Source organism: Pristiophorus japonicus, chromosome 13, assembly GCF_044704955.1.
Source record: "Pristiophorus japonicus isolate sPriJap1 chromosome 13, sPriJap1.hap1, whole genome shotgun sequence".
Taxonomy (NCBI): domain Eukaryota; kingdom Metazoa; phylum Chordata; class Chondrichthyes; family Pristiophoridae; genus Pristiophorus; species Pristiophorus japonicus.
The window spans coordinates 88,127,563-88,153,485 of NC_091989.1; the positions used below are offsets into that span (position 1 = coordinate 88,127,563).

Below are 25,923 nucleotides of genomic sequence, written 5' to 3' on the forward strand. Positions count from 1 at the left end.
TGGAGCTGGATACGGGAGTGAGTTAATCTCTCATGGACGCTCAATAATTTGAACAACTGCGGCCGCATAAAAGAGACAGACCGAAACTCACGAGGGTCGACACCACACTAAGGACCTATACCAAAGAAATCGTACCAGTCCTCGGCAGCGCCATGCTCTCTGTCACACACAAAGGGACAGTGAACCGACTTCCCCTGTGGATTGTCCCCGGAGACCCCCCAGCACTGCTGGGGAGAAGCTGGCTGGCAAAACTAAACTGGAAATGGGATGATGTCCATGCCATGTCATTAGAGAAACGGACCTCCTGCTCAACAGTTATAAAGCGATTTGAACATCTCTTTCAGCCAGGTGTGGGCAATTTCCAAAGGGGCCAAAGTCAAAATCTACATCACACAGGATGCTAGACCGGTCCATCACAAGGCCAGAGCTGTACCCTTTGTGATGAGGGAAAAGATTGAACACGAACTCGACAGGCTTCTACGGGAAGGCATTATATCACCTGTGGAATTTAGCGACTGGGCAAGTCCCATCGTACCAGTCATGAAGCCTGATGGATCCGTACAAATCTGTGGGGACTACAAATCTACCATAAACAGAGTCTCCCTACAGGAACCAATACCCGCTGCCCAGAGCGGAGGACTTATTTGCCACACTAGCTGGAGGTAAACTCTTCTCAAAATTAGACCTCACATCTGCATATATGGCGCAAGAATTGACCGAGGAATCCAAGCTACTCACCACCATCAACACACATCGAGGCCTTTTCATGTACAATCGATGCCCATTCGGCATCAGGTCGGCAGCTGCCATATTCCAGCGCAACATGGAGAGTCTGCTCAAGTCCATCCCGGGGACGGTTGTATTTCAAGACGATATACTTATCACGGGCACGGACACCGACTCCCATCTCCGTAATTTGGAGGAAGTACTAAAGCGGTTGGATCGGGTAGGCCTACGCTTCAAGAAATCCAAGTGCCTGTTTCTCGCACCCGAGGTTGAATTTTTGGGCAGAAGGATTGCCGCTGATGGAATCCGCCCAACAAGTCCAAAACAGAAGCAATTCGCCTGGCACCCAGGCCCCTGAATGTCTCAGAACTGCACGCCTTTCTCAGGCCACTCAATTATTTTGGGAACTTTATGCAGAACTTAAGCACGCTGCTGGAGCCTGTACACGTGCTACTCAGGAAGGGGTGCGATTGGTTTTGGGGGGATGCCCAGGAACGCGCCTTCAATGAGTCACGCAACCTTCTGTGTTCCAACAGTGTTTTGACTTTCTTTGACCCAGGTAAAAAGCTAGTTCTCACATGCGATGCATCAGCGTATGGGGTCGGGTGCGTTTTGCAACATGTCAATAGTGCGGGCAAATTACAACCCATAGCTTATGCCTCCAGGTCACTTTCGCGGGCGGAGCGCAGGTACGGAATGGTAGAGAAGGAGGCACTCGCGTGCGTGTATGGTGTCAAAGAGATGCACCAATATCTTTTCGGGGCCAAGTTCGCGTTAGAAACCGACCACAAGCCCCTCACGTTCCTCCTATCCGAGAGCAAGGCAATAAACGGCAACGCCTCGGCGCGAATTCAAAGGTGGGCACTCATGCTGGCGTCCTACGACTACACAATAAGGCACAGACCAAGCACAGACAACTGTGCCGACGCGCTCAGCAGGCTACCCCTGGCGACCACGGAAGGGTCTGACGAACAGGACTGTGAGATAGTCACGGCAAAAAGTGCCTTTGAGTCCACAGGTTCGCCCATGACGGCTTGCCAAATCAGAGCCTGGACGGCCAGCGACCCCACGTTATCATTAGTAAAAAGATGTGTCCTAACCGATGACTGGGCAGAGGCTCGCGATGCCTGCCCCGAGGATTAAAACCCTTTCACAGGCGCATGCATGAGCTTTCACTACAAGCAGACTGCCTGATGTGGGGCAGCCGAGTAGTCATGCCTCTGCAAGGCAGAGAGGCATTTGTCCGGGAGCTCCACCGCGAGCACCCGGGGATCGTTCTCATGAAAGCCATAGCCAGATCCCACGTCTGGTGGCCTGGTATTGACGCGGACTTGGAGCTCTGCGTCCGAAGGTGCACCATTTGTGCCCAACTCAGCAATGCCCGCGGAGAGGCTCCCCTGAGCCCCTGGCCCACCAAACCATGGTCGCAGATGCACGTAGACTATGCGGGCCCATTCATGGGCAACATTTTCCTCGTAGTTGTAGATGCATTTTCAAAGTGGATCGAATGCACCATTTTAAACTCGAGCACAACCTCCACCACTGTGGAGAGCCTCGCAACCATGTTTGCAACGCACGGAATCCCTGACATATTGGTCAGTGACAATGGTCCGTGCTTCAACAGCACAGAATTCCAAGACTTTATAATTGACCAGAGCATAAATCACGTCAAGACGGCACCGTTCAAGCCGGCCTCCAATGGCCAGGCGGAGAGAGCAGTGCAAATCATTGAACAAGGCATGCTTAAAATCCAAGGTCCCATGCTGCAGGGTCGCCTGTCGCGACTGCTGCTGGCATACAGATCTCGTCCGCACTCTCTGACTGGGATCCCCCCTGCGCAACTGTTGATGAAAAGGACTTCAAAAACAAAGCTCTCAGAAATGCACAAAATCGTTGAGGCAAAGCGCCATAAGTTGACTGAGTACCATGACAGAAATTCGAGGGGGAGATGGGGGACAAAGTGTTTGTACTAAACTATGGCAGGGGTCCCAAATGGCTTGCAGGGACAGTAACGGGCAAGGAAGGAAACAGGCTACTGGTAGTACAAATGGACAATGGCAAAACCTGCCGGAGGCATGTAGACCAAGTCAAAAGCAGATTTACCAACAACACTGCGGAACCAGAGGCAGACTACAATGTGGAACTCGCACCACACCTGGTGGACAGACAGAGGTAACAACCTAAGGAAAGGGCAATCCCAACAGACAGCCCAGGCGAGTCAACAACAATCACACCAATCGAAACAGACAGCCCAGGCGAGATACCAGCAACCACACCCAAAGAAAAACAGACACCAAGGCAAACAACTGAACCATAACTCAGACGCTCCGCGCGAGCGTAGACCACCTGAGAGACTGAACCTATAAAGACAATAAGACCTTGGGGGAAGGTGATATCATGTATCTTACATTATTATATATAACTGTATCCTAACATGCTATACATGACTGTAATAAGATATGACCTGTAACCACCAGCATACCTTACCACCAGGGGTGCACTTGCAAGAGACAGGTATATAAGGAAGGTCTCAAGCAAGTGCAGCATTCCAGAGCTGTGAAATAAAAATGCAGGTCCAGAGTAACCTTGACTTCACTACATGTCTCGTGTGAATCTGTACTGAGGGGACAGGACTTTACAGTATGCTAATTGAGTAAGTGCTCAAGGCCATAAAAGGACACCACTCAATTTCACCTGTGAGGGGAGAGGAGAGGAGAGGAGAGAGACAGGAGAGAGACAGGAGACAGAGAAGAGAGCAGAGGGTACAGAAAAGAAAGGAGAGGATAGAGACAAGAGAGGAGAGGAGAGAGAGAAGAGGAGAGAGAGAATACAGAGGAGAGAGGAAGGAAAGAGGAGAGAGAAAGAAAAGATGAGAGATGGAGAGGAGGGAGAGCGCGGAGAGAGAGAGAGAGAGAGCAAGAGAGAGAGAGAGAGAGAGGAGAGAGAGAGAGAGGAGAGTTGGAGGTTAGAGAGCAGAGGTGGCATTGGAGAGGGGCCAGTCTGAGTTGCAGAGGAGACAATGTGACAAATTTATAACCAAACTGTTGAGCAGCCATTCCTCTCATCATAGCGCATGAGTGGGCAGAAAGCGTTAATGAAGACTGGCAGAACCAGGCCCAGAGCTCTGTGGTTCAATGAACAGGAGTTGGAGGAGCTAGTGACAGAGGTGGAACGCAGGTACAGCGAACTCACCCGGGATGGGCGTGGCAAGCCTCCACCAGCCCAATACCATTGCCTTTGGATGGATATAGGTCAGATGGTCAGTGCAACGGGCAACGTGGAGCGGGACGGGGACCAATGTCGCAAACGGTGAAATGATTTGGTGGCGGCAACTAAAGTGAGTACAAATTTATTCAGCCCCTCCTGTCCAAGGCCAAAGAGGTTATGTGCGTGATGTGTGGGAGTGTGTGTGGGGGGCATGAGCAAAGGGGGTAAAGGCTGCAATGTTTTTTTGTGCAGAGAAAACAAGCAGCCAAACAGGCAAGCCTGAGCGTGACTGGAGAGGGGCCCACAAGATGTGGTGGAATTGACCAGGCTGGAGGAGAATGCGTTGGCACTGGTGGGACATCGCCGCATTCCAACCACAAACGTTTCTGCAGATCCGGTGCTACCGCAGGGTAAGGCTACACTCACCTCTAGTGTCAGTGACTGTCATGGCATGAAAGTACTTGCAATGTTTAGGCACTCACAGTTGAACGCAGACTTTGTCGCCCATTATTGGTGTGGACATGTAGAGATGAGACTCCTTGCTGGCATAATGTGAAATGGGATGGCTCACAATTCACTTTCACCACCACCCCCCAACTACAGATTAAAATTTTGTCCTCTATTTGCAGATGCTGACTCGGACACCACGGATCTCGAGAGACCATCGCCCTCTGGCCTTCACAGGTGCCGTCACACCTCAGCATCTCCTACCTCAATGTTCTCCACAACCAAGGACACTGGATCCTTCCTGCACCCCCAGCCCACATCACCCATGTCCACTGCTCCCACCTCTGCCACCCAGGGCCAGGAAGAAGAGGAGAGAGAGGAGGGAGAAGGGTCCATATTTGTGCCCCTTCATCTGGAGGAGCCGGAAGTGCCTGACATCAGCCCCCTGCCAAGTCAGCCAAGTGTCCACAGATCCTCGGCGTCGGGCTCAAATTTCCTGGGATTTCCAACAGGTTCCACTCAAGCAAAGGGAAGCAAGGCCCAGCACCCAGCAGCATCGGGCAATCACCTGCGGATGCAGGACGGCTCGCTCTATTGAGCCAGATGATCCAGTTATCAACCACCTGCGTGGAGGTAGGTCGCAAGATGCAGCAGACCATGGCTGGGATAGCTGCCAGCATCGCCTCATTCACCCAGCATCACGATCAAAGGATGGAGCGCCTCCTCAGTGTTGGAGCGCACAGTAGAAAGCATCGAGGCCGTAAGGCAGGAGATGGCTTCTGCACACGTGCTGCAAGCCCCCAACCTCACACCCTCAAGGCACACAGATGCGGAGGAGCAGGAAATCTCGGCGCCTTTGGTCCCGCGCCCTATGTTCTCACCGATACGCACACGTCGACACACATCCCGCTGCCTTCCTGCACAACCTCCTGAATCAAAGGCAGTGAGGGGCAGGGGAGGGCCACTCCGCCGTGTAAGCGTGGGGAGGAAGAGGAAAGTGGGCATGGCTGCAAGGGTGGGGAAGAGAGGTGGTGGTGCTGGGTAGAGAGGTGGGTGTGGTTTCCTCATTTAAATGTATGTATATGTGATAATATTATGTTACATTTGTCATTGTGCACTTGTAAATACACTTACATTGTTGACCCTCTGTTTGTGCGTGTGGTGCATTGCGCCAACCACACATCTGTCCCTCAGATCATCTGCTTCATCAGGAATATCTTCCCATCCACATCTGACTGCAGTGTCATCAGGCCATCGCAAGGCGACAATGAATGCAGGAAGGCTGCCATTCAAGTACTCTAGTTTACCAAGTTGCAGGGCAGACCTTAAGGCTTGCACTTCAACCTTCTTTTTGCAAGGCCTGAGATGACATGGTCATCAGTTACATTGCAGTACATTGTGCAAGACAATTAATGAATCAGCTTGGATGTACAACATGTGAGATGCTGAACACTTGTCACTCATAATAATGATCCCTTTGTCATTGGCCTTCTCAATAAAGGACTATCAACAAGGTGCAACAAAAACGCCTCCATTAGCTTACACACATTTCAGTCGGTTTTATCACATCCAATTTAAACATCACCATCAGCAAGAAAGTAATAGAACATTGACCTAACTTCTTTCCAGCAGTCCCACTGATATGGTGCAGAATCCAACTGGCTGCCATGATGTGATGGCCATCAGCACTCCCTCCCAGTCGATGTGCCAGAGCTACCCCAATGCACTTCATCTCTCCCTCCCTCCCTCCCATCCACCCGATGTGCAATTGACGCCGCTCACACCGCTCCCGCTCTCCCTCCTTCCGCCCTCCCGATTCAAGCCGCTAATAGTGCTGCCTCCAGCCCGATTCAAGCCGCTAATAGTGCTGCCTCCAGCCCGATTCAAGCTGCTAATAATGCTGCCTCCTGCCCAATGTGCGAGTGTTGGCCCACTGCCGCCCAGCTCAGACCTGCTTTTCCACAGCGGTCCTTCAGGCAGGTGGCAGATCAGCAGGAGTGCAGCAAAAGTGCTCAAAATGTCGATTTTCTGACTTCCGGCATGGGCAGGCGGGACACTGCAACGTGGGCGGCACCCTTCCCCACCAATCTTCCACCGGGCGGATCCTTGACGGGAGATCGGTGGTTCCAGAGGAATCACCCAGAAAATGGCCATTTCTGGCGGAACCTCGGCGGCAGCGGGCAATGGGCTGCTGAAAATCGGCCCCCTAATCTGTGAACTTCCCATGTTCTACGAAGCAGCTGCCAGTAGATAAAGAGCATTTTGTTGTACTAACCTGGTGACCATAGTCAATCTCGTTTCTATCGAATGCATATTTGATAACTGATGCCTCTCCTTTCAGTGTAATCTCGTATGTTGGCCCACCTTCCACCTCACATACTGCTATCACCTCACTCATGACGTTCATGTGGCCATAAAAAGTGAAGGTCACCTGTTGAATTTCGTTTGGCTGCAGAACACCGAAGAGTGGAAGGATGTCGAACACCTGAGACAGAGGGACATGCAGTTAAAATAAACTTGCATTTATATAATGCCTTTCACCACCAGAGAACGTCCCAAAGTGCTTTACAGCCAATGAAATACTTTTGAAGTGTAGTCACTGTTGTAATGTGGTCGCAGTTAATGGTCTGAACCTTATCTCTTAGTTAAGGAGATTATTCCAGCAATGGTGAATGGACAGCAATCCACGTAAGGTGCAACGGTCAAATTGCAGAGTGTGAGATTTGCCGTCACAAGCCTCAAATCTGTTAACGGAGGCAAAGCTCTGCCTGTCACATGGTCATCAGGGAAGGGTCAAGTAGTGTTCATTTAATCTTCCTACTTTGTCCCTTATTTTCATCCTCTTTCTCTTCACAGCTCAATTTGTGTTTGCTTTTGCTTGAGAATGAGAGAAAGAATTTGCATTTATATATGGGACTAACCATTTGTACTGCACTTTTTTGACCGACAGGCGACGAGCCCCGCCCCCCTCCCAGCCCAAATAATTCCATGCGCGGGGCACGAGCAGCAGGACCTGAGGCCCCGACTCTCTTTCCCCCCCGGGCCCGATGGCGGCGGGAGGGGGCCGATGGAGGCGGGAGGGGGCCGATGGTGGGAGGAGGCGAGAAAGAGGCTGGCAGGAGAGAGAGAAATGGGACCCCGAACCGGAAGTGGGACCCTGCAACCGACCACGCCTCCCGTGAGCCGCGAGTCCCAAGTGGGAGGCCGGGGGTGGGGGGGTGGAAGAGAGCCTGGGGGAGGAAGAGAGAGAGAGAGCTTGGGGGGAGGGGGGGGGGAGAGAGAGCTTGTTGGGGGGGGGGGGAGGGGAAGAGAGCTCGGGGCAGGTGGGGGACAGAGCTTGTGGGAAGGTTGGGGGAGAGGCTGGGGGGGAGAGTGCGACTGATGGGGAAGGGTGTTTGGAGGGGAGAGAGAGCTCTCAGGGAAGACAGATCACGTTCTTCCAACCCCCTTCAAGGAACATCGTTGGAGTGGATGATATCCGGAAGTCACGACATTGTCACTATTCACTTCATACCCAATAAACAATCTATATACAATGCCTGCCCCATCTATGGTGGGGTGGGGAGGGGGAGGCGCGGGGAAAGGATGCACTTGGACTGGTGTAAGGCACTTTAGCTGGGAGAGGGATGTACTTGGACTGGGGTAAGGCACTATGGCTGGCCTTTGCTGTCGTCTGTCCTCTGTCACTTCAGGAAGTCAAAGTGGATCGAGTTACAATTTGCAAAGTCAGTGAGACCTTCCTGTGAAACTTCAGGATGTGGCTTATCCTCCAAGGGGACCAATCAGAAACAAGGGGTGGAGCATGTTGGCCATTTTGGCAGTACAAATAAATGCGTCCTTTATATATAGCACCAGATCACATCTCCCAAAGCATTTCACATACCAAGCCTTACTTTGTAAGTATTTTCATTGTTGTTTACCGATGATACTTAGATCTGTGAGAGTAATTAGACTGTAGAAGATGCTCATCTGCTTCAGGCAGATCTTAATGTGTTGGCAGTTGACAGTTTGTTTCCATTAAATAGGTAAGAGAAGACCAGGGGTCACAAATGTAAGTTGTACAAGGCCTCGGTACGATGTCAGGAGGTGTCTTTTCCCAGAGAATAGTGGGCCTCTGGAACAGGCTGCTGTCTCATTCACTGAATTGCTTCAAGTGAGAGGGGGACCTGTTTCTGGCTGGGGCAGAGATCAGCTCTTACAGATGGTAGGTACTGCAGGGAATTCAGGGCCAGAGTGATCTCCTAGACAAGTTTCGATTGCCTAGGTGGGTCGGAGAGAAATTTCCCAGATTTTTTCCCCCCAAATTGGCCTGAGTTTTTAATCTGTTTTTTGCCTCTTCCAGGGGTGGAGTATATAAGTTGTGATACACAAGGTATCGCAATTGTGTGAGACAGGCTCGATGGACCAGAGGGTCTTTACCAGTCCGCCATTGTTCGTATTCAGATATTACAATGAACTTTCCCTCTAGTTGCTGTAGTTGGACTTTTTGCCCCTCTGAGGATACAACCTCAACTGGTAAAACAATCTTAACTGATTGATGCAAGTGAACAGAGCTACATTTATTTGGCTCATCGCTGCGCCAGTTTGTAAATTGAAAAATTGGACCCGGCAACAATACAGCGTACTAGCTCAATTAACATAATTTACTCAATCGTAACCCATTATCAGTGGTGCCAGCAATCAGTATAAATTGGTAGATTGGACATGGACCAGCGGCATTATTGAAAAATAAATCCAGAGCAATAAAATTATTCACCTAATATTCTCCCCAAGCTGGTCTTTATCTTAAGTAAATGTCATCAGACCTCTCAATTACCCTGATTTAATTGGTGTAAAACCAATTTTGTGGATGAATTTCAATGCTATCCAGCTGTCCCAGCATTAATGAATTTTAAACTATCCTCCAAGTCTAAACTGTTGATTCTAAAACTTTTGAAGTGACGGGAGTTGGGGGAATGAAGCAAGTCTTGTAGGTGCTTCATTTGTTTTCTTCAAAAAGAAAGAAAGCCTTGTATTTATCGCGCTTTCCATGACCTCAGGATGTCCCAAAGCTCCTTACAGCCAATTAAACTTTTTTGAAGTGTAGTCACTCTTGTTATGTAGGAAATGTGGTAGGAAGTTTACGCCAGCAAGGTCCCACAAACAGCAATGTGATAAATGATCAGATAATTTATGCAGCGAGTGGTTAGGATCTGGAATGCACTGCCTGAGAGGGTGGTGGAGGCAGACTCAATTGTGGCTTTCAAAAGGGAGTTAGAAAGGTACCTGAAAGAAAAAAATATTTCAGGGCTATGGGGAAAGGGCGGGGGAGTGGGACTAGCTGGAGTGCTCTTGCAGAGAGCCGGCATGGGCTCAACGGGGCGAATGGCCTCCTTCTGCGCTGTAACAATTCTATGATTCTAATCAGTTTTAGTGATGTCGGTTGAGGGATAAATATTGGCCAGGACACCGGGAGAACTCCACTGCTCTTCCTCAAAGTAGTGCCATGGGATCGTTTACATCCACCTGAGAGGATAGATGGAGCCCCAGATTAACGTCACATCCAAAAGATGGCATCTCCGACAATGCAGCACTCCCTTACTGCACTGGAGTGTCAGTGTGGACAGGCAATAAACGCCAGCTTTGCCAGCAACATGCACATCCTGAGAACAAGGATGGAGGCTTAGTGCTAGTGGTAAACGGATATGGCATTCATCTCGGAGTTTGGTTATTGTTTTCGGAGCGCTCCCGGCCCAGCTCTTTATCTCGGGAGTCTCCCATCCTAGCACCAAGAGAGGTGTACAATGTCTCCCTTAGCGCTGCGCCCCCTGACTCAGGACCCAGCCGCCCAAACTTGCCTACTGAGGCGCAAACTATTCCTGGCTGCTAACTTTCCCATCCCGCCGCCATCATCGCCCCAAAAACATAAACCATCCAGCCAAAGGAGTCTAGTGAGACAGAAACACAAATACAGAAATGCTTGTGAAAGAGAGAGGTGTGTATTAGACAAACAGAGAAATGTGTATAAGAGGGAAAACCCCTCAGGGGTGTGTGTGAGTGAGAGGTATAAGAGAGACACACACAAACACGTGTGAGATAGAGAGATGTCTGAGAGAGAGCAAAACACAGAGATGCATAATAGGCACAGAGAGCTGTGCGAGAGAGAAAGAGAGACAAAGATGTGTGTGAGAGAGAAAGACAGAGAGGTGTGTGAGGGTGAGAAAGACAGAAGTATGCATGAACATGAATAAGAAAGAGGTGCGTGAGAAACAATGACAGAGGTGTGGGAGAGACAAAGAGGTGCATGAGGCAGAGAAAGATAGAAACGGGAAACAGAGAGAAAGGGATACACGATGGAAAGAAATACAGTGGTGTGCATGAGAGAAAGAGAGAAATGTAACAAATCTGGGTGAGTACATTTGAGAGAGAAAGAGATGTGTGAGTGTCCAGTAATACAGCATGTTTATCTGTCGTGAGCAAAGCAAACCTCAAATTCCAATAAGCTTTAAAATGTCTGAAATGGATTCAAAAACTTCAGGTCATAAATAGTCACTAATAAATCCAATCGGGAATTCAGAAGAAACTTCTTTATCTAAAGAGTGGTTAGAATGTGAAACTTGCTAGCACATGGTGTAGTTGAGGTGTATAGCATGGATGCATTTAAGGGAAAGGTAGATAGGTACATGAGTGAGAAAGCAGTAGAAGGACATGTCGATAGGGTGCGATGAAGTAGGGTGAGGAGGCTTGTATAAACTGGCATGGACCAATTGGGCCGAATGACCTGTTTCTGTGCCGTAAATTCTATTAATAAATGTTTTTTAATGTGCTTGTTTCTTACCTGCTCCACCCCTAATATTGCATTGCTGTCCTCTTGGTTACATTTCCAGGGAAGACACTTGACGTCTTCAGTCTGGCCGAGAAGCACCTTCTCTGAGTTACTCAGATTCAGCAAACCTTCCTGGAAAATACAGACACATTGCTCTGAAAATACTTCATAAGAACATAAGAACATAAGAATTAGGAACAGGAGTAGGCCATCTAGCCCCTCGAGCCTGCTCCGCCATTCAACAAGATCATGGCTGATCTGGCCGTGGACTCAGCTCCACTTACCCGCCCGCTTCTCGTAACCCTTAATTCCCTTATTGGTTAAAAATCTATCCATCTGTGACTTGAATACATTTAATGAGCTAGCCTCAGCTGCTTCCTTGGGCAGAGAATTCCACAGATTCACAACCCTCTGGGAGAAGAAATTCCTTCTCAACTCGGTTTTAAATTGGCTCCCCCGGATTTTGAGGTTGTGCCCCCTAGTTCTAGTCTCCCCGACCAGTGGAAACAACCTCTCTGCCTCAATCTTGTCTATCCCTTTCATTATTTTAAATGTTTCTATAAGATCACCCCTCATCCTTCTGAACTCCAACGAGTAAAGACCCAGTCTACTCAATCTATCATCATAAGGTAACTCCATCATCTCCGGAATCAGCCTCGTGAATCGTCTCTGTACCCCTTCCAAAGCTAGTATATCCTTCCTTAAGTAAGGTGACCAAAACTGCACGCAGTACTCCAGGTGCGGCCTCACCAATACCCTATACAGTTGCAGAGGGACCTCCCTGCTTTTGTACTCCATCCCTCTCGCAATGACGGCCAACATTCCATTCGCCTTCCTGATTACCTGCTGCACCTGCAAACTAACTTTTTGGGATTCATGCACAAGAACCCACAGGTCCCTCTGCATCTCAGCATGTTGTAATTTCTCCCCATTCAAATAATATTCCCTTTTACTGTTTTTTTTCCCCAAGGTGGATGACCTCACACTTTCCGACATTGTATTCCATCTGCCAAACCTTAGCCCATTCGCTTAATCTATCTAAATCTCTTTGCAGCCTCTCTGTGTCCTCTACACAACCCGCTTTCCCACTAATCTTTGTGTCATCTGCAAATTTTGTTACACTACATTCTGTCCCCTCTTCCAGGTCATCTATGTATATTGTAAACAGTTGTGGTCCCAGCACCGATCCCTGTGGCACACCACTAACCACCGATTTTCAACCCGAAAAGGACCATTTATCCCGACTCTCTGCTTTCTGTTAGCCAGCCAATTCTCTATCCATGCTAATACATTTCCTCTGACTCCGCGTGCCTTTATCTTCTGCAGTAACCTTTTGTGTGGCACCTTATCGAATGCCTTTGGAAAATCTAAATACACCACATCCATCGGTACACCTCTATCCACCATGCTCGTTATATCCTCAAAGAATTCCAGTAAACTAGTTAAACATGATTTCCCCTTCATGAATCCATGCTGCGTCTGCTTGATTGCACTATTCCGATCTAGATGTCCCGCTATTTCTTCCTTAATGATAGTTTCAAGCATTTTCCCCACTACAGATGTTAAACTAACCGGCCTATAGTTACCTGCCTTTTGTCTGCTCCCTTTTTTAAACAGAGGCGTTACATTAGCTGTTTTCCAATCCGCTGGTACCTCCCCAGAGTCCAGAGACTTTTGGTAGATTATAACGAATGCATCTGCTATAACTTCCGCCATCTCTTTTAATACCCTGGGATGCATTTCATCAGGACCAGGGGACTTGTCTACCTTGAGTCCCATTAGCCTGTCCAGCACTACCCCGCTAGTGATAGTGATTGTCTCAAGGTCCTCCCCTCTCACATTCCTGTGACCAGCAATTTTTGGTATGGTTTTTGTGTCTTCCACTGTGAAGACCGAAGCAAAATAATTGTTTAAGGTCTCAGCCATTTCCACATTTCCCATTATTAAATCCCCCTTCTCATCTTCTAAGGGACCAACATTTACTTTAGTCACTCTTTTCCGTTTTATATATCTGTAAAAGCTTTTACTATCCGTTTTTATGTTTTGCGCAAGTTTACCTTCGTAATCTATCTTTCCTTTCTTTATTGCTTTCCTCGTCATTCTTTGCTGTCGTTTAAAATGTTCCCAATCTTCTATTTTCCCACCTTGGCCACCTTATATGCATTGGTTTTTAACTTGATACTCTTGGTTTATTTCCTTGGTTATCCACGGCTGGTTATCCCTTCTCTTACTGCCCTTCTTTTTCACTGGAATATATTTTTGTTGAGCACTATGAAAGAGCTCCTTAAAAGTCCTCCACTGTTCCTCAATTGTGCCACTGTTTAGTCTGTGTTTCCAGTCTACTTTTGCCAACTCTGCCTCATCCCACTGCAGTCCCCTTTGTTTAAGCATAGTACGCTTGTTTGAGACACTACTTCCTCATTCTCAATCTGTATTACAAATTCAACCATACTGTGATCACTCATTCCGAGAGGATCTTTTACCAGGAGATCGTTTATTTTTCCTGCCTCATTACACAGGACCAGATCTAAGCTAACTTGCTCCCTTGTAGGTTCTGTTACATACTGTTCTAAGAAACAATCCCGTAAGCATTCTATGAATTCCTCCTCCAGGCTATCCCGTGCGATTTGATTTGACCAATCGATATGTAGGTTAAAATCCCCCATGATTACTGCCGTTCCTTTTTCACATGCCTCCATTATTCCCTTGATTATTGCCCGCCCCACCGTGAAGTTATTATTTGGGGGCCTATAAACTACACCCACCAGTGACTTTTTCCCCTTACTATCTCTAATCTCCACCCACAATGATTCAACATTTTGTTCATTAGAGCCAACCTGACCATCAAAAACAGCCAGCAACTGGGACTGAGAAAATTATTTCTTGCAAGATTGATCACAAAACTATTGTTCCACAGTAATATTGGGCCCAAGTTTCCACAAGAAATAAAACGGGCGCCCCTCCGAGCTGGGCGCCCGTTTTTCGCGCCTAAAACGGCGCCTAAAAAAATCCTCGGTAGTCTGCACCTACTTACAGGTCCTCTGGCCCTTGGCGCAGCCAGCACGAGCTGTGGGGGGGGCGGAGCCAGGTCCCTGCGCTGAAAACAGTGCCGGGACCTCTGCACATGTGCGCTACAGTTGGCACGCAAGTGCAGTAGCTCCAGGCGCCAAACTGTGTGGGAGGGGCCCGAAGCACGCAGCCCCTCGCCCTGGCCCAATGGCCTCACTGGGGCTGCGTGAATAAGGCTCCTCCCACGGCCAGCTCCTGCTCCCCGCCTGACCAGACCCGACACTCGCTCCCCCCCCACCCCCCCCGCCCGCCAGCCGACCAGACCCGACTCAACACCCACTTCCCCCCCCCGCGACCCGACATCCGCTCTCCCCCCCCCGCACCGACCCGACCCGCGCTCCTGTTCTCCGACCCGACGCCCCCCCCTCTCTCCCTCCCTCCCCTCTCTCCCTCCCTCTCTCTCTCTACTCTCTCTCTCTCTCTCTCTCCCTCCCTCCCACTCAGCGGCACGAACGGCTGCAGAATTCTCCCTGGCTGAAGCACTTTCACACAGGTAGGAAGATGGTTTATTTAATCTTTTCGTGGCTTATAAATGTTTATTCAGGTTGGATTTATTTGTATAATATTTGTAGAAGTATAAATAAGGATTTATTGTCGAATTTAATGACTTCCCTTCCCCTCCCCTCCCCCCCACCTCGTTCTGGACGCCTAATTTGTAACCTGCGCCTGATTTTTTAATGTGTAGAACAGGTTTTTTCAGTTCTACAAAAATCTTCACTGGCTCCATTCTACTTTAGTTTGGAGTACATTTTCACTGTGGAAACTTTCAAATCAGGCGTCAGTGGCCGGACACGCCCCCTTTTGAAGAAAAAATTCTGTTCCAAACTAGAACTGTTCTACCTGACTAGAACTGCAGAAAAAAAAATGTGGAGAATTGCGATTTCTAAAATAGTCCATTCTCCACCAGTTGTTCCTAAAAATCAGGCGCGAATCATGTGGAAACTTGGGCCCATTAAGTGTACTTCAGCCATTGCTTGATCATTTTTCTTCAGTTTCCCTGCTGGAAGACCTTCTGATCTACAATATTCCACCCCATGTTGCTCTTTAGACTCCTTGCCCTCCCTAGCTTTGCCACATTAGGGCTGAAATTCCATAGGGGTCTCTGCTGGGAGGTGGGCAGACCTTCCCACAGATATGGCAATTCTCTGAGAATCTGCTGGTGTCCTGCTGGAAGCCAGAGTAACCCCCCCATCCACATCGCCCACGAAATCTCAGCCCCATTTCCTTGTTCCACTGAAAGGACAAGTGGATCTGGGTTGGGCTCTGCTCCATGGCAAGCATCATGACCAAAGTCCATGACCAAAGGAAGCAGTATAATTAAACTCTTCAAAAAACAAAATTCATCAAAACATCAATGACCCTGCAGGCAATGCAACGGCAGTGAAAGAGAGAGCAATGGGAGGTCCTGCGGGGAGTGAGCAAGACATACCTCTACACCAAAGCTGAACAGGTGCCTCAATGTGCTCACTCTGCTCAGTTCCAGCCTGCTCTGAAACTGCTGTGCCGTCAACTAGTTGATCATTTACTTTGCATTCCACCGTCAATGACTGCAACACCATCGCAGGCAGAGTTGGGATTTACAGACTGCTGCTGCATCTCATTGAAACCCATCCAGGAACTTACGATAATGAGAAAAGATAGAAACTTTAAATCTATGCCAGAGAATGATACGAATAAACAACAACTCTTATTTTTTTGCCACCATGTCAGCTAATTCGGGAACAGTTTTTAAACTCAGCTTCAGGGAGGGGGAACAGGCATAACAAATGCTGCTGTGCACGAAAAAGTGCAAATGTGCAGCCGTATGCCTACACCGGGAGTGAAAAGGCAAGTTTAAACACCAAGATGAAAGATATTCATGCCAAAATAAATGGCAGCAACTATTTACTTCATGGGTTTGAAAAATCTCTCTCAATAATGTAAAGGTTGGCCTGGATATTCCGCGGTTGGCCTCCTGTTGCTGCAGTTGAAGCACTAATTTTACGATATACATCCATCCATATGTGTATTTGTCCTCTGATCAGTGGGGCCAGTGACGCTCATCCTCTTTCAATGGTGGAACAACTTCTCCCGTCTCCAAAATTGTATCAACCGGGGAAATCTTTGGCTTCACAGTCACGATGCCATATGGTTGAATTGCAACATGGTACTTAACATAGTAATGGACAAACCAGGCAGGAATCAGTAACCGAGTGAAAGCCCACCAGCCTTTATTGCATGTCTTATAGGTATAAACCCGCCAGAGGCTCCACGGCTGCAGGAAGGACGGGTTCGCGCGGGCTCAGCTCCTGGTCCTTCAGCCACCGGCGGCACAAGTTCACCAGCTGCTGGAACCGTGCCTTCTCCTCCGGCGTGTAACCTAGCGGCATCTCGGCAACGGCGCGCCCCGCTCCAAAACAACGGCTATTTCCTGAGCCTTTGTGCCAGCTGTTGTCATTCATTTATTTTTTGCCCTCAGCACCATAATTGGCACCCAGGTGTTTCCCAGTGGGAATCCCCCAGCCAGAGAGGAGGACTAGTAATGGTGGGATGCACGAGGTGGTCTGGACCTACGCACCAGTATCTGCAGACAGGGGTGAACATACCGCACTTTAGTGCTTCCAGAGACTCATATTTCCAAAGGTAGCTGGGAAGAGCATCACTCTGATATAAGATCAGAAATAGAAACATAGAAAATAGGTGCAAGAGTAGGCTATTCGGCCCTTCGAGCCTGCACCGCCATTCAATAAGATCATGGCTGATCATTCCTTCAGTACCCCTTTCCTGCCTTTTCTCCATACCCCTTGATCCCCTTAGCCGTAAGAGCCATATCTAACTCCCTCTTAAATATATCCAATGAACTGGCATCAACAACTCTCTGCGGCAGGGAATTCCACAGGTTAACAACTCTGAGTGAAGAAGTTTCTCCTCATCTCAGTCCTAAATTCTAAGACTATGTCCCCTGGTTCTGGACTTCCCCAACATTGGGAACATTCTTCCCGCATCTAACCTGTCCAGTCCCGTCAGAATCTTGTACGTTTCTATGAGATCCCCTCTCATCCTTCTAAACTCCATTGAATAAAGGCCCAGTTGATCCAGTCTCTCCTCATATGTCAGTCCAGCCATCCCTGGAGTCAGTCTGGTGAACCTTCGCTGCACTCCCTCAATAGCAAGAATATCCTTCCTCAGATTAGGAGACCAAAACTGAACACAATATTCCAGGTAAGGCCTCACCAAGGCCCTGTACAACTGTAGTAAGGCCTCCCTGCTCCTATACTCAAATCCCCTAGCTATGAAGGCCAACATACCATTTGCCTTCTTTACCGCCTGCTGTACCTGCATGCCCACTTTCAGTGACTGATGAACCATGACACCCAGGTCTCGTTGCACCTCCCCTTTTCCTAATCTGCCGCCATTCAGATAATATTCTGCCTTCGTGTTTTTGCCCCCAAAACAGATAACCTCACATTTATCCACATTATACTGCATCTGCCATGCATTTGTCCACTTACCTAATGAGTGGGCAAATGCATGGCAGATGTAGTATAGGAGCAGGAGTAGACCATACGGCCCCTCGAGCCTGCTCCGCCATTTAATAAGATCATGGCTGATCCGATCATGGACTCAGGTCCACTTCCCTGCTCACTCTCCATAACCCTTTATTCCCTTGTCAATTCAGAAACTGTCTATTTCTGTCTTAACTCCATTCAATGTCCCAGCTTCCAGAGCACTCTGACACAGCGAATTCCACAGATTTACTGCGCTCTGAGAGAAGAAATTCCTCCTCATCTCAGTTTTAAATGGGGGGTGGTCCCTTATTCTAAGATTATGCGCCCTAGTTCTAGTCTCCCCATCAGTGGAAACATCCTCTCTGCATCCACCTTGTCAAGCCCCCTCATAATCTTATACGTTTCGATAAGATCATCTCTCATTCTTCTGAACTCCAATGAGTAAAGGCCCAACCTACTCAATCTTTCTCATAAGTCAACCCCCTTATCTCCGGAATCAACCTAGTGAACCTTTTCTGAACTGCCTCCAAAGCAAGTATATCCTTTCGTAAATATGGAAACCAAAACTGCACGTAGTATTCCAGATGTGGCCTCACCAATACCCTGTATAACTGTAGCAAGACTTCCTTGCTTTTGTACTCCATCCCCTTTGCAATAAAGGCAAAGATTCCATTTGCCTTCCTGATCGCTTGCTGTACCTGCATACTAACCTTTTGTTTTTCATGCACAAGTACCCCCAGGTCCCACTGCACTGCAGCACTTTGCAATCTTTCTCCATTTAAATATGTGAACATCTGGCTACCTGACTGTTCAAGGTTTCCTCAGAAACACACCAATCACAATTTATCATACTCCATGAAAGAAGATATGCCAGCATGATCAGAAGCCAACATACTTCGGCTGCACCCACTAAGATGCCACCAATTGTTTCTGCAGGCCTGCTGGCACGCCTAACCTCCAATAGTGAGGGGGAGGGGCGGGGGAACTGTCTTCACAGATCTGCAGAGAGCCAGATGCTGAGCTGTGCCATCTACTGCAAGGACACCTGCAGCTACCGGGCAGCACAGGGTTGGCACGGCCAGTGCCAGTAACAGGCAGCAGTGGCCTGAAACCTGGCCCATGTGCTGTAATGCTGACCTCTATGGTTGGTGCCATGGCGTGGCACAGAAAACCAACGCTCTCACAACCAACTTCTGCGGCACCACATTGACTTGAGCAGTCATTGGAAAGGAGGGTCAGGTGCTCTGTCACCTGACTGCAGCCTCATGCCTGCACCTTGTGTTTCATAAGAAAATAAGAATTAGGAGCAGGAGTAGGACATACCGCCCTTCAAGCCTGCTCCGCCATTCAATAAGATCATAGCTGATCTTCAACCTTAACTTTTCTTTTCCATTATCTTACCCCTCAGTCCTTCCAGCCTTGGCAAAGATTGAGATGCTTCTTCCGGCACTCTGAAGGCTTGCAGAATGTTTGTCTACTTATTCTGAGACATTCCTTTAATTGTACCCATCCTTTTAAGTTTCACTTTTTCATTCCTACCACCTGTCCATACCCTGCACCCATCCAAATCTCCACCTGAAACTATGCTAATCAGCTGGCGGGAAAATTGGGTGTAATAACACACGTCCATACGAGTTTATCTAAAACTGCTCAATAATCATTCAGGTCTAAACTACACCAATAGTGGAACATCTAGGCCTTGGTATCTATAAGAATGTGGAGTTCCTACTGGTTTTCTGATTGGTGCTTGCTACCCTTGTTATTATTAATCGGCAAAGACCAATTAAATCAAGGATCACATTCTACAATAAACCCAGAAGAGAGCCATTGAAGTTCCACACCACAAAGTTAAAATGTAAAGGACTTCCTGTTCACTACCTCCAATGTGCTGCCTGTATGTCTCCTTGTATACAATTGGGAGAGGAATGACCATCGAATCAGAGAGTCAAACGCCACCCCAACCACTATAGGAGGCAGCATTTTCTGGTAAGTGTGAGGCCAAGAAATCCACCCTTTACCATGCTTGGCTTACTAACTGGCCGTTAGTACTTTTTAGTTTGAAATATGTCAGTGGCAACCTGGGTCAGCTTTTTTTCTTAAATCTATGGCGAGCCAGCAAATAAGTTGTACAAATTAAATAAGTCAGCAAACAACTCCAACTATTGGTGACAATATTTTGGATCTGGCATAGACGAGTGAACTCTGAATTAATGTACGAGCATTGAGGTAAGTCGAGACTTGATCTGTAGATTTTATTGCTCTCTACATACATGGAATAATGGATACCTCTTATTCTTTTGTGTACCTGATACGTGAGCTTACCTTGGGTGAGCCCTGGCCCTCCCGTGTTTCATTCTCAGCATCAGTCTTCTCTTCCTCATTTAAGTTTACAGTGGACGTTGACGGCGCTCTGTGTAGGATACATAATCACATGGTTAGAAACTCCATATATAATCCGCAATGCCACCGACTGCTATAAAGCTGGGTGACTCTAAAATAAATGAGTTCATGCAAGAGTCTAGAATTAGCATTAAATAACGTTCTGTAATCTCGTGAAACCTGTTGTGTTTGCTGTATTTAATTTTACTTGTTAATAAATTTATTTTGCAGTTTGTAGCCTGTGATACAAGATCTGTCAGAATGCTATTTGTCCATCAGTCAGACAGATCAAGTGATCGTAACTTGTACATACCTTGTTTGCCCTGCTATCCCAGATTTACTTTGCATGCAAGGTCACATTTCGGTTCATAAGGAGCAGTTGCTCACTTCTGGAAGTGGACTTTTTGCGCAGCACCCAAGAAAATTTTTACCAACAAAAACATTATCATAGTGGGTAAGAGTCGTCCCACCCTTTCTGATGGAATGGCCAATGCAGATAATGTGTGTCAACTGAAATATTTGGAAAGTGAGTTGAATTGTAACACTGCAGCAGTTTGCCCCAATAAATATAGAAGTGGTTTTCCCATATCTGATCTTTCCCTGGTGCTGGAGAAGGTCTGCACCAGGAAACTGCCGCTGATCCACTTTGTGATGTAAAAGGGAGCGGACTTCAGGGCACCAGGACTTAACACTTGCAGAGCCAATTCCATCTGAAGCAGCTCTGTTATCATCATCACCATCATCCACCATCTTAACCGCTGCCTAACGTGCTTCTAATGTATACATTCTAACCTGTCGCAGTCCGTGTTAAACCAGGCGGCTTCCTCAAAGGAAGGCTCATCTGTGACTTTTGTTTCATCCTCGCCTTCCTTGGTCTCCAGAGGCACAATTTTTGCACCTGGTCTACAGACAGGTAAACTATAAAACAGAAATAGGCAGGTAGTTATTTGAAGCAATATTCTGCTCTTTTATCACCTCCCCAGAGAATTCCTGCAAACTGCTAAAAATAAAATGTGTTCGATCTCTGCAACATGCCAAACGTTCTTTGAAGCACAAAAAAAATCATGGAAAACTGCCAAACTCTAAATTAATTTTTGAACAAACTGTAGCCCCTCATGGGCCAACCCTGTGAGCCCACCCTCGTCTGTTCACCACTGAATCTCTGTGATATCTGATCCCAGGACTGTCTCACTGAGCTGGAAACACACTAGTTGCTGAGTAGAAATGCTGTGTCTTCAAGCTCTTGGATATGATTAGTTCAATATCACTGTGGCTGATTTTCTGCCCAGTGATCTTTTCTGATTTCCTTCTGGCTCTTTGTTCCTATGGAAATACCTCCTTCAGTGCTTTGCCCTTTGGATAGGTTCTGGTCTCACTTGCCCTCCACACCTGTCTCCAAACCTGGACGTCTGTTTGTTGTTGACTCCATCCTACCTGCGTCAACATGATACCGCCAAGGGACCTCTGGCTTTAACTCTAGATTTCCTCCTGTTGGCTTCTCTCTATTCCCCGTTTATTACGACATAGCTATATTAATCTGGCATATAACCATGCCTGCATAGCTTGAGTTCCCCGTGTCCATTCATGTGCACGTTTTGGCTGCAGCTCCATACCCGAGCCCATCACTTTTATCTCCCCTTATCCCAACTAGGCCCCTCTATCTGATCATCATGCCTCCTTTTGTTTCTCCCCTTTCGGGTATTCTGCCCTCCCAAATCCCTACTTTTCAGCAATCCTCGACCTACCTTGTCTCCTGCCACCGTCCCAAGCTTGACTCCCTCTTAGATAAGCCTACAGCTTCCCTCTGGTCCTTCTAAGATGCCAAGAGAGCCAATCAATGCGCTCGTCGCTGCCTCCTTATGAGCAGAAAGCCCAATTGCGCCATCCTACTCTCTCGCTGACCATCCTGCCCAGCACGCCCGCTGGGGGTTAATCTTTCCAAACTCCTGCTTATACGCATCACCACTCCTACTGCTGATTCTGTGGACGCTGCCAGCGAATCAGCTATCACCATCCCTCTCTGCAGCTCCCTCCAGAATGTACGTTCACTTGTGAACACGGCCCTTGCCATCATGAGCTTATTGTAGATGACTGCATCGATATCATAGCCTTGACACAAACCTGGCTGAAGGGTGATGACATCTGCCCCTTTAGTGAAGCTTCCTATTCTGTCTATGCCTTTCATCACTTGCCCTTCTCTGCCAAGCTGCTCACTATTCCAGGATCATCCTGGAATGCAATGATAATCTCCAATTTCTCTTCTCCACTCCAAACCACCTTCTTAAATCCCCCTCCCCTGCCTCAACCACCTTCACCTCTAAGAGCAAATGCGAGGAGCTCATGGACCTCCCTTCTCCTAAGCTCTCCTCTGCTCTTGCCCCAAACCTGCATATTTCTGTAGTTTCTCTCCTAGCTTGCATCATGCCTTCTCCAAGCTTCTCTTGTCCATGAGACACACTTCCTGCTATCTCGGCCCTATTGCCATTAGTGACAACCCAACTTCCCTTCCTGGCTCCCATGTTAGTTGATGCCATTAATAGTTGCATCCCCTCAGATACTGTCCCCCTCCCCTTCAAATCTGCTGCCATCACTGCCCCCCTCAAAAAAAACACACACTTCACCCCTCGGTCCAGGCAAACTACCACCCCATCTCTAACCTCCCTTTCCTCTCCAAAGCCCTTGAAAGTGTTGTCGCCTCCCAAATCCATGCTCATCTTTACCGTAATTCCATTTTTAAAAACCTTCAATCGGGTTTCTGTCCCCCGCCACAGTACTGAATGGGCCCTGATCATAGTCATAAATTACATGTGACTGTGACTGCAGTAAACTAACCCTCCATATCCATCTCGACCTGTCAGCAGTCGTTGACACGGTTGATTACCCCATTCTCCCCCCATGCCTCTTCACCATCATAGAAACATAGAAAATAGGTGCAGGAGTAGGCCATTCGGCCCTTCTAGCCTGCACCGCCATTCAATGAGTTCATGGCTGAACATGCAACTTCAGTACCCCCTTCCTGCTTTCTCGCCATACCCCTTGATCCCCCTAGTAGTAAGGACTTCATCTAACTCCCTCTTGAATATATTTAGTGAATTGGCCTCAACAACTTTCTGTGGTAGAGAATTCCACAGGTTCACCACTCTCTGGGTGAAGAGGTTTCTCCTCATCTCGGTCCTAAATGGCTTACCCCTTATCCTTAGACTGTGACCCCTGGTTCTGGACTTCCCCAACATTGGGAACATTCTTCCTGCATCTAACCTGTCTAAACCCGTCAGAATTTTAAACGTTTCTATGAGGTCCCCTCTCATTCTTCTGAACGCCAGTGAATACAAGCCCAGTTGATCCAGTCTTTCTTGATAGGTCAGTCCCACCATCCCGGGAATCAGTCTGGTGAACCTTCGCTGCACTCCCTCAATAGCAAGAATGTCCTTCCTCAAGTTAGGAGACCAAAACTGTACACAATACTCCAGGTGTGGCCTCACCAAGGCCCTGTACAACTGTAGCAACACCTCCCTGCCCCTGTACTCAAATCCCCTCGCTATGAAGGCCAACATGCCATTTGCTTTCTTAACCGCCTGCTGTACTTGCATGCCAACCTTCAATGACTGATGTACCATGACACCCAGGTCTCGTTGCACCTCCCCTTTTCCTAATCTGTCACCATTCAGATAATAGTCTGTCTCTCTGTTTTTACCACCAAAGTGGATACCCTCACATTTATCCACATTAATGCATTTGCCCACTCACCTAACCTATCCAAGTCACTCTGCAGCCTCATAGCATCCTCCTCGCAGCTCACACTGCCACCCAATTTAGTGTCATCCGCAAATTTGGAGATACTACATTTAATCCCCCCGTCTAAATCATTAATGTACAGTGTAAACAGCTGGGGCCCCAGCACAGAACCTTGCAGTACCCCACTAGTCACTGCCTGCCATTCTGAAAAGTACCCATTTACTCCTACTTTTTGCTTCCTGTCTGACAACCAGTTTTCTATCCATGTCAGCACACTACCCCCAATCCCATGTGCTTTAACTTTGCACATTAATCTCTTGTGTGGGACCTTGTCGAAAGCCTTCTGAAAGTCCAAATATACCACATCAACTGGTTCTCCCTTGTCCACTCTACTGGAAACATCCTCAAAAAATTCCAGAAGATTTGTCAAGCATGATTTCCCTTTCACAAATCCATGCTGACTTGGACCTATCATGTCACCTCTTTCCAAATGCGCTGCTATGACATCCTTAATAATTGATTCCATCATTTTACCCACTACTGAGGTCAGGCTGACCGGTCTATAATTCCCTGTTTTCTCTCTCCCTCCTTTTTTAAATCTAGCTGGGTGGGACTGCACTCGCCTAGTTCCATTCTTATCTGTCTAACCGTAGCCAGAAAATCACCTGCAATGGCTTCTCTTCTTGCTCCAACACCGTTACCTTTGGAGTCCTCTAAGGATCGGTCCTTGGCCCCCTCCTATTTCTAATCTACATGCTGCCCCTTGGCGATATCATCCTAAAATGTATCAGGTTCCGCTTGTACGCCAATGACACACAGCTGTACCTTGCCACCACCTCTCTCTACCTCTCCACTGTCTCCGACCTGCCACAGCTTGTCAGATATCCAGTATTGGATGAGCAGAAATTTCCTCTAAATAGATATTAGTCAGACCAAAGCCATTTCTTCAGTCCCTGTCACAGACTCCGTTCCCTAGCCACCAACTCCATCCCTCTCCCTGGCAACTGAGAATGAACAAGACCATTTGCATCCTTGGTGTGGTACTTGACACTGAAATAGCTTTCGACCACATATCTGCTTTATTACCGAGACTGCCTACTTCCACCTCTGTAATCTTGGCTGACTCTGCCCCTGCTTCAGCTCATCTTCTGCTGAAACCCTCATCCATGCCTTTGTTACCTCCAGACTTGACTCTTCCAATTCTCCCCTCCCATTTTCCACCCTACATAAACTTGAGCTCATCCAAAACTCTGCTGCCTGTATCCTGACTCACACCAAGCTCTGTTCAGGTGTCACCCCTGTGCTTGCTGACCAACATTTGCTCCCATTCCAGCAATGCCTCAAGTTTAAAATTCTCGTCCTCTTCAAATGTGTCAATGGCCTCGCCCCTTCCTATGTCTACCTCCTTCAATTTAGGCCTCTTGTGCATCCCTGATTTTCATTGCTCCACCATTGGCAGCCATGCCATCAGCTGCCTGGGACCTATGCTCTAGAATTCCCGGTCTAAATCTCTCTATCACTCTCTCCTTCTTTTAAGGCACTCCTTAAAACCTACCTCTTTGACCAAGCTTTTGGTCACCTGTATATCTCCTTATGTGGTTCGGTGTCAAATTTTGTTTGCTAACACTCCTGTGAAGCACCTTGGGACGCTTTACTATGTTAAAAGTACTATATAAATACAAGTTGTTGAATAATTCTAGACATGTCAGTGTAAGACACAGGTAGACTTTACAACTCATGACACCAGCACAGTGCTTTGCCCACCTATCAGTAATTTGGGTGTGGGCACAGTTTGACCTACAAGACTTTTTCTCAATTAAAACTATTCCTATCTGCTCCTGACACTTGCAATCCAATCCCTCAACTGGGACCCGAACACATCCATTTCACATGTAAAAGATTCTATTTTAGAAAAATCAATTTGCTCTCCTGAGTAAATGGTCTCCTTACCTAAGGAAGTATATACTTTCCATAGCAGGAGCGCAACAAAGGTTCACCAGACTGCTTCCCGGGATGGGGGGATTGTTTTATGAGGAGAGATTGAGTAGACTAGGCCTATATTCTCCA

General features: G+C 47.7%; 1 protein-coding gene and 1 pseudogene across 1 annotated transcript in view; both read right to left on the reverse strand.

Annotated features, from left to right (window-relative positions):
* hydin (HYDIN axonemal central pair apparatus protein) overlaps window positions 1-25,923 on the reverse strand; it is a 1,725,340-nt gene that overhangs the window by 876,330 nt on the left and 823,087 nt on the right. The window contains 4 exon segments of the mRNA XM_070897728.1: window positions 6,656-6,865; window positions 11,198-11,317; window positions 20,065-20,152; window positions 20,914-21,039. Of these exon segments, the coding sequence (XP_070753829.1) occupies window positions 6,656-6,865; window positions 11,198-11,317; window positions 20,065-20,152; window positions 20,914-21,039 (544 nt within the window).
* On the reverse strand, window positions 16,245-16,623 carry LOC139278683 (NADH dehydrogenase [ubiquinone] 1 beta subcomplex subunit 6 pseudogene; annotated as a pseudogene).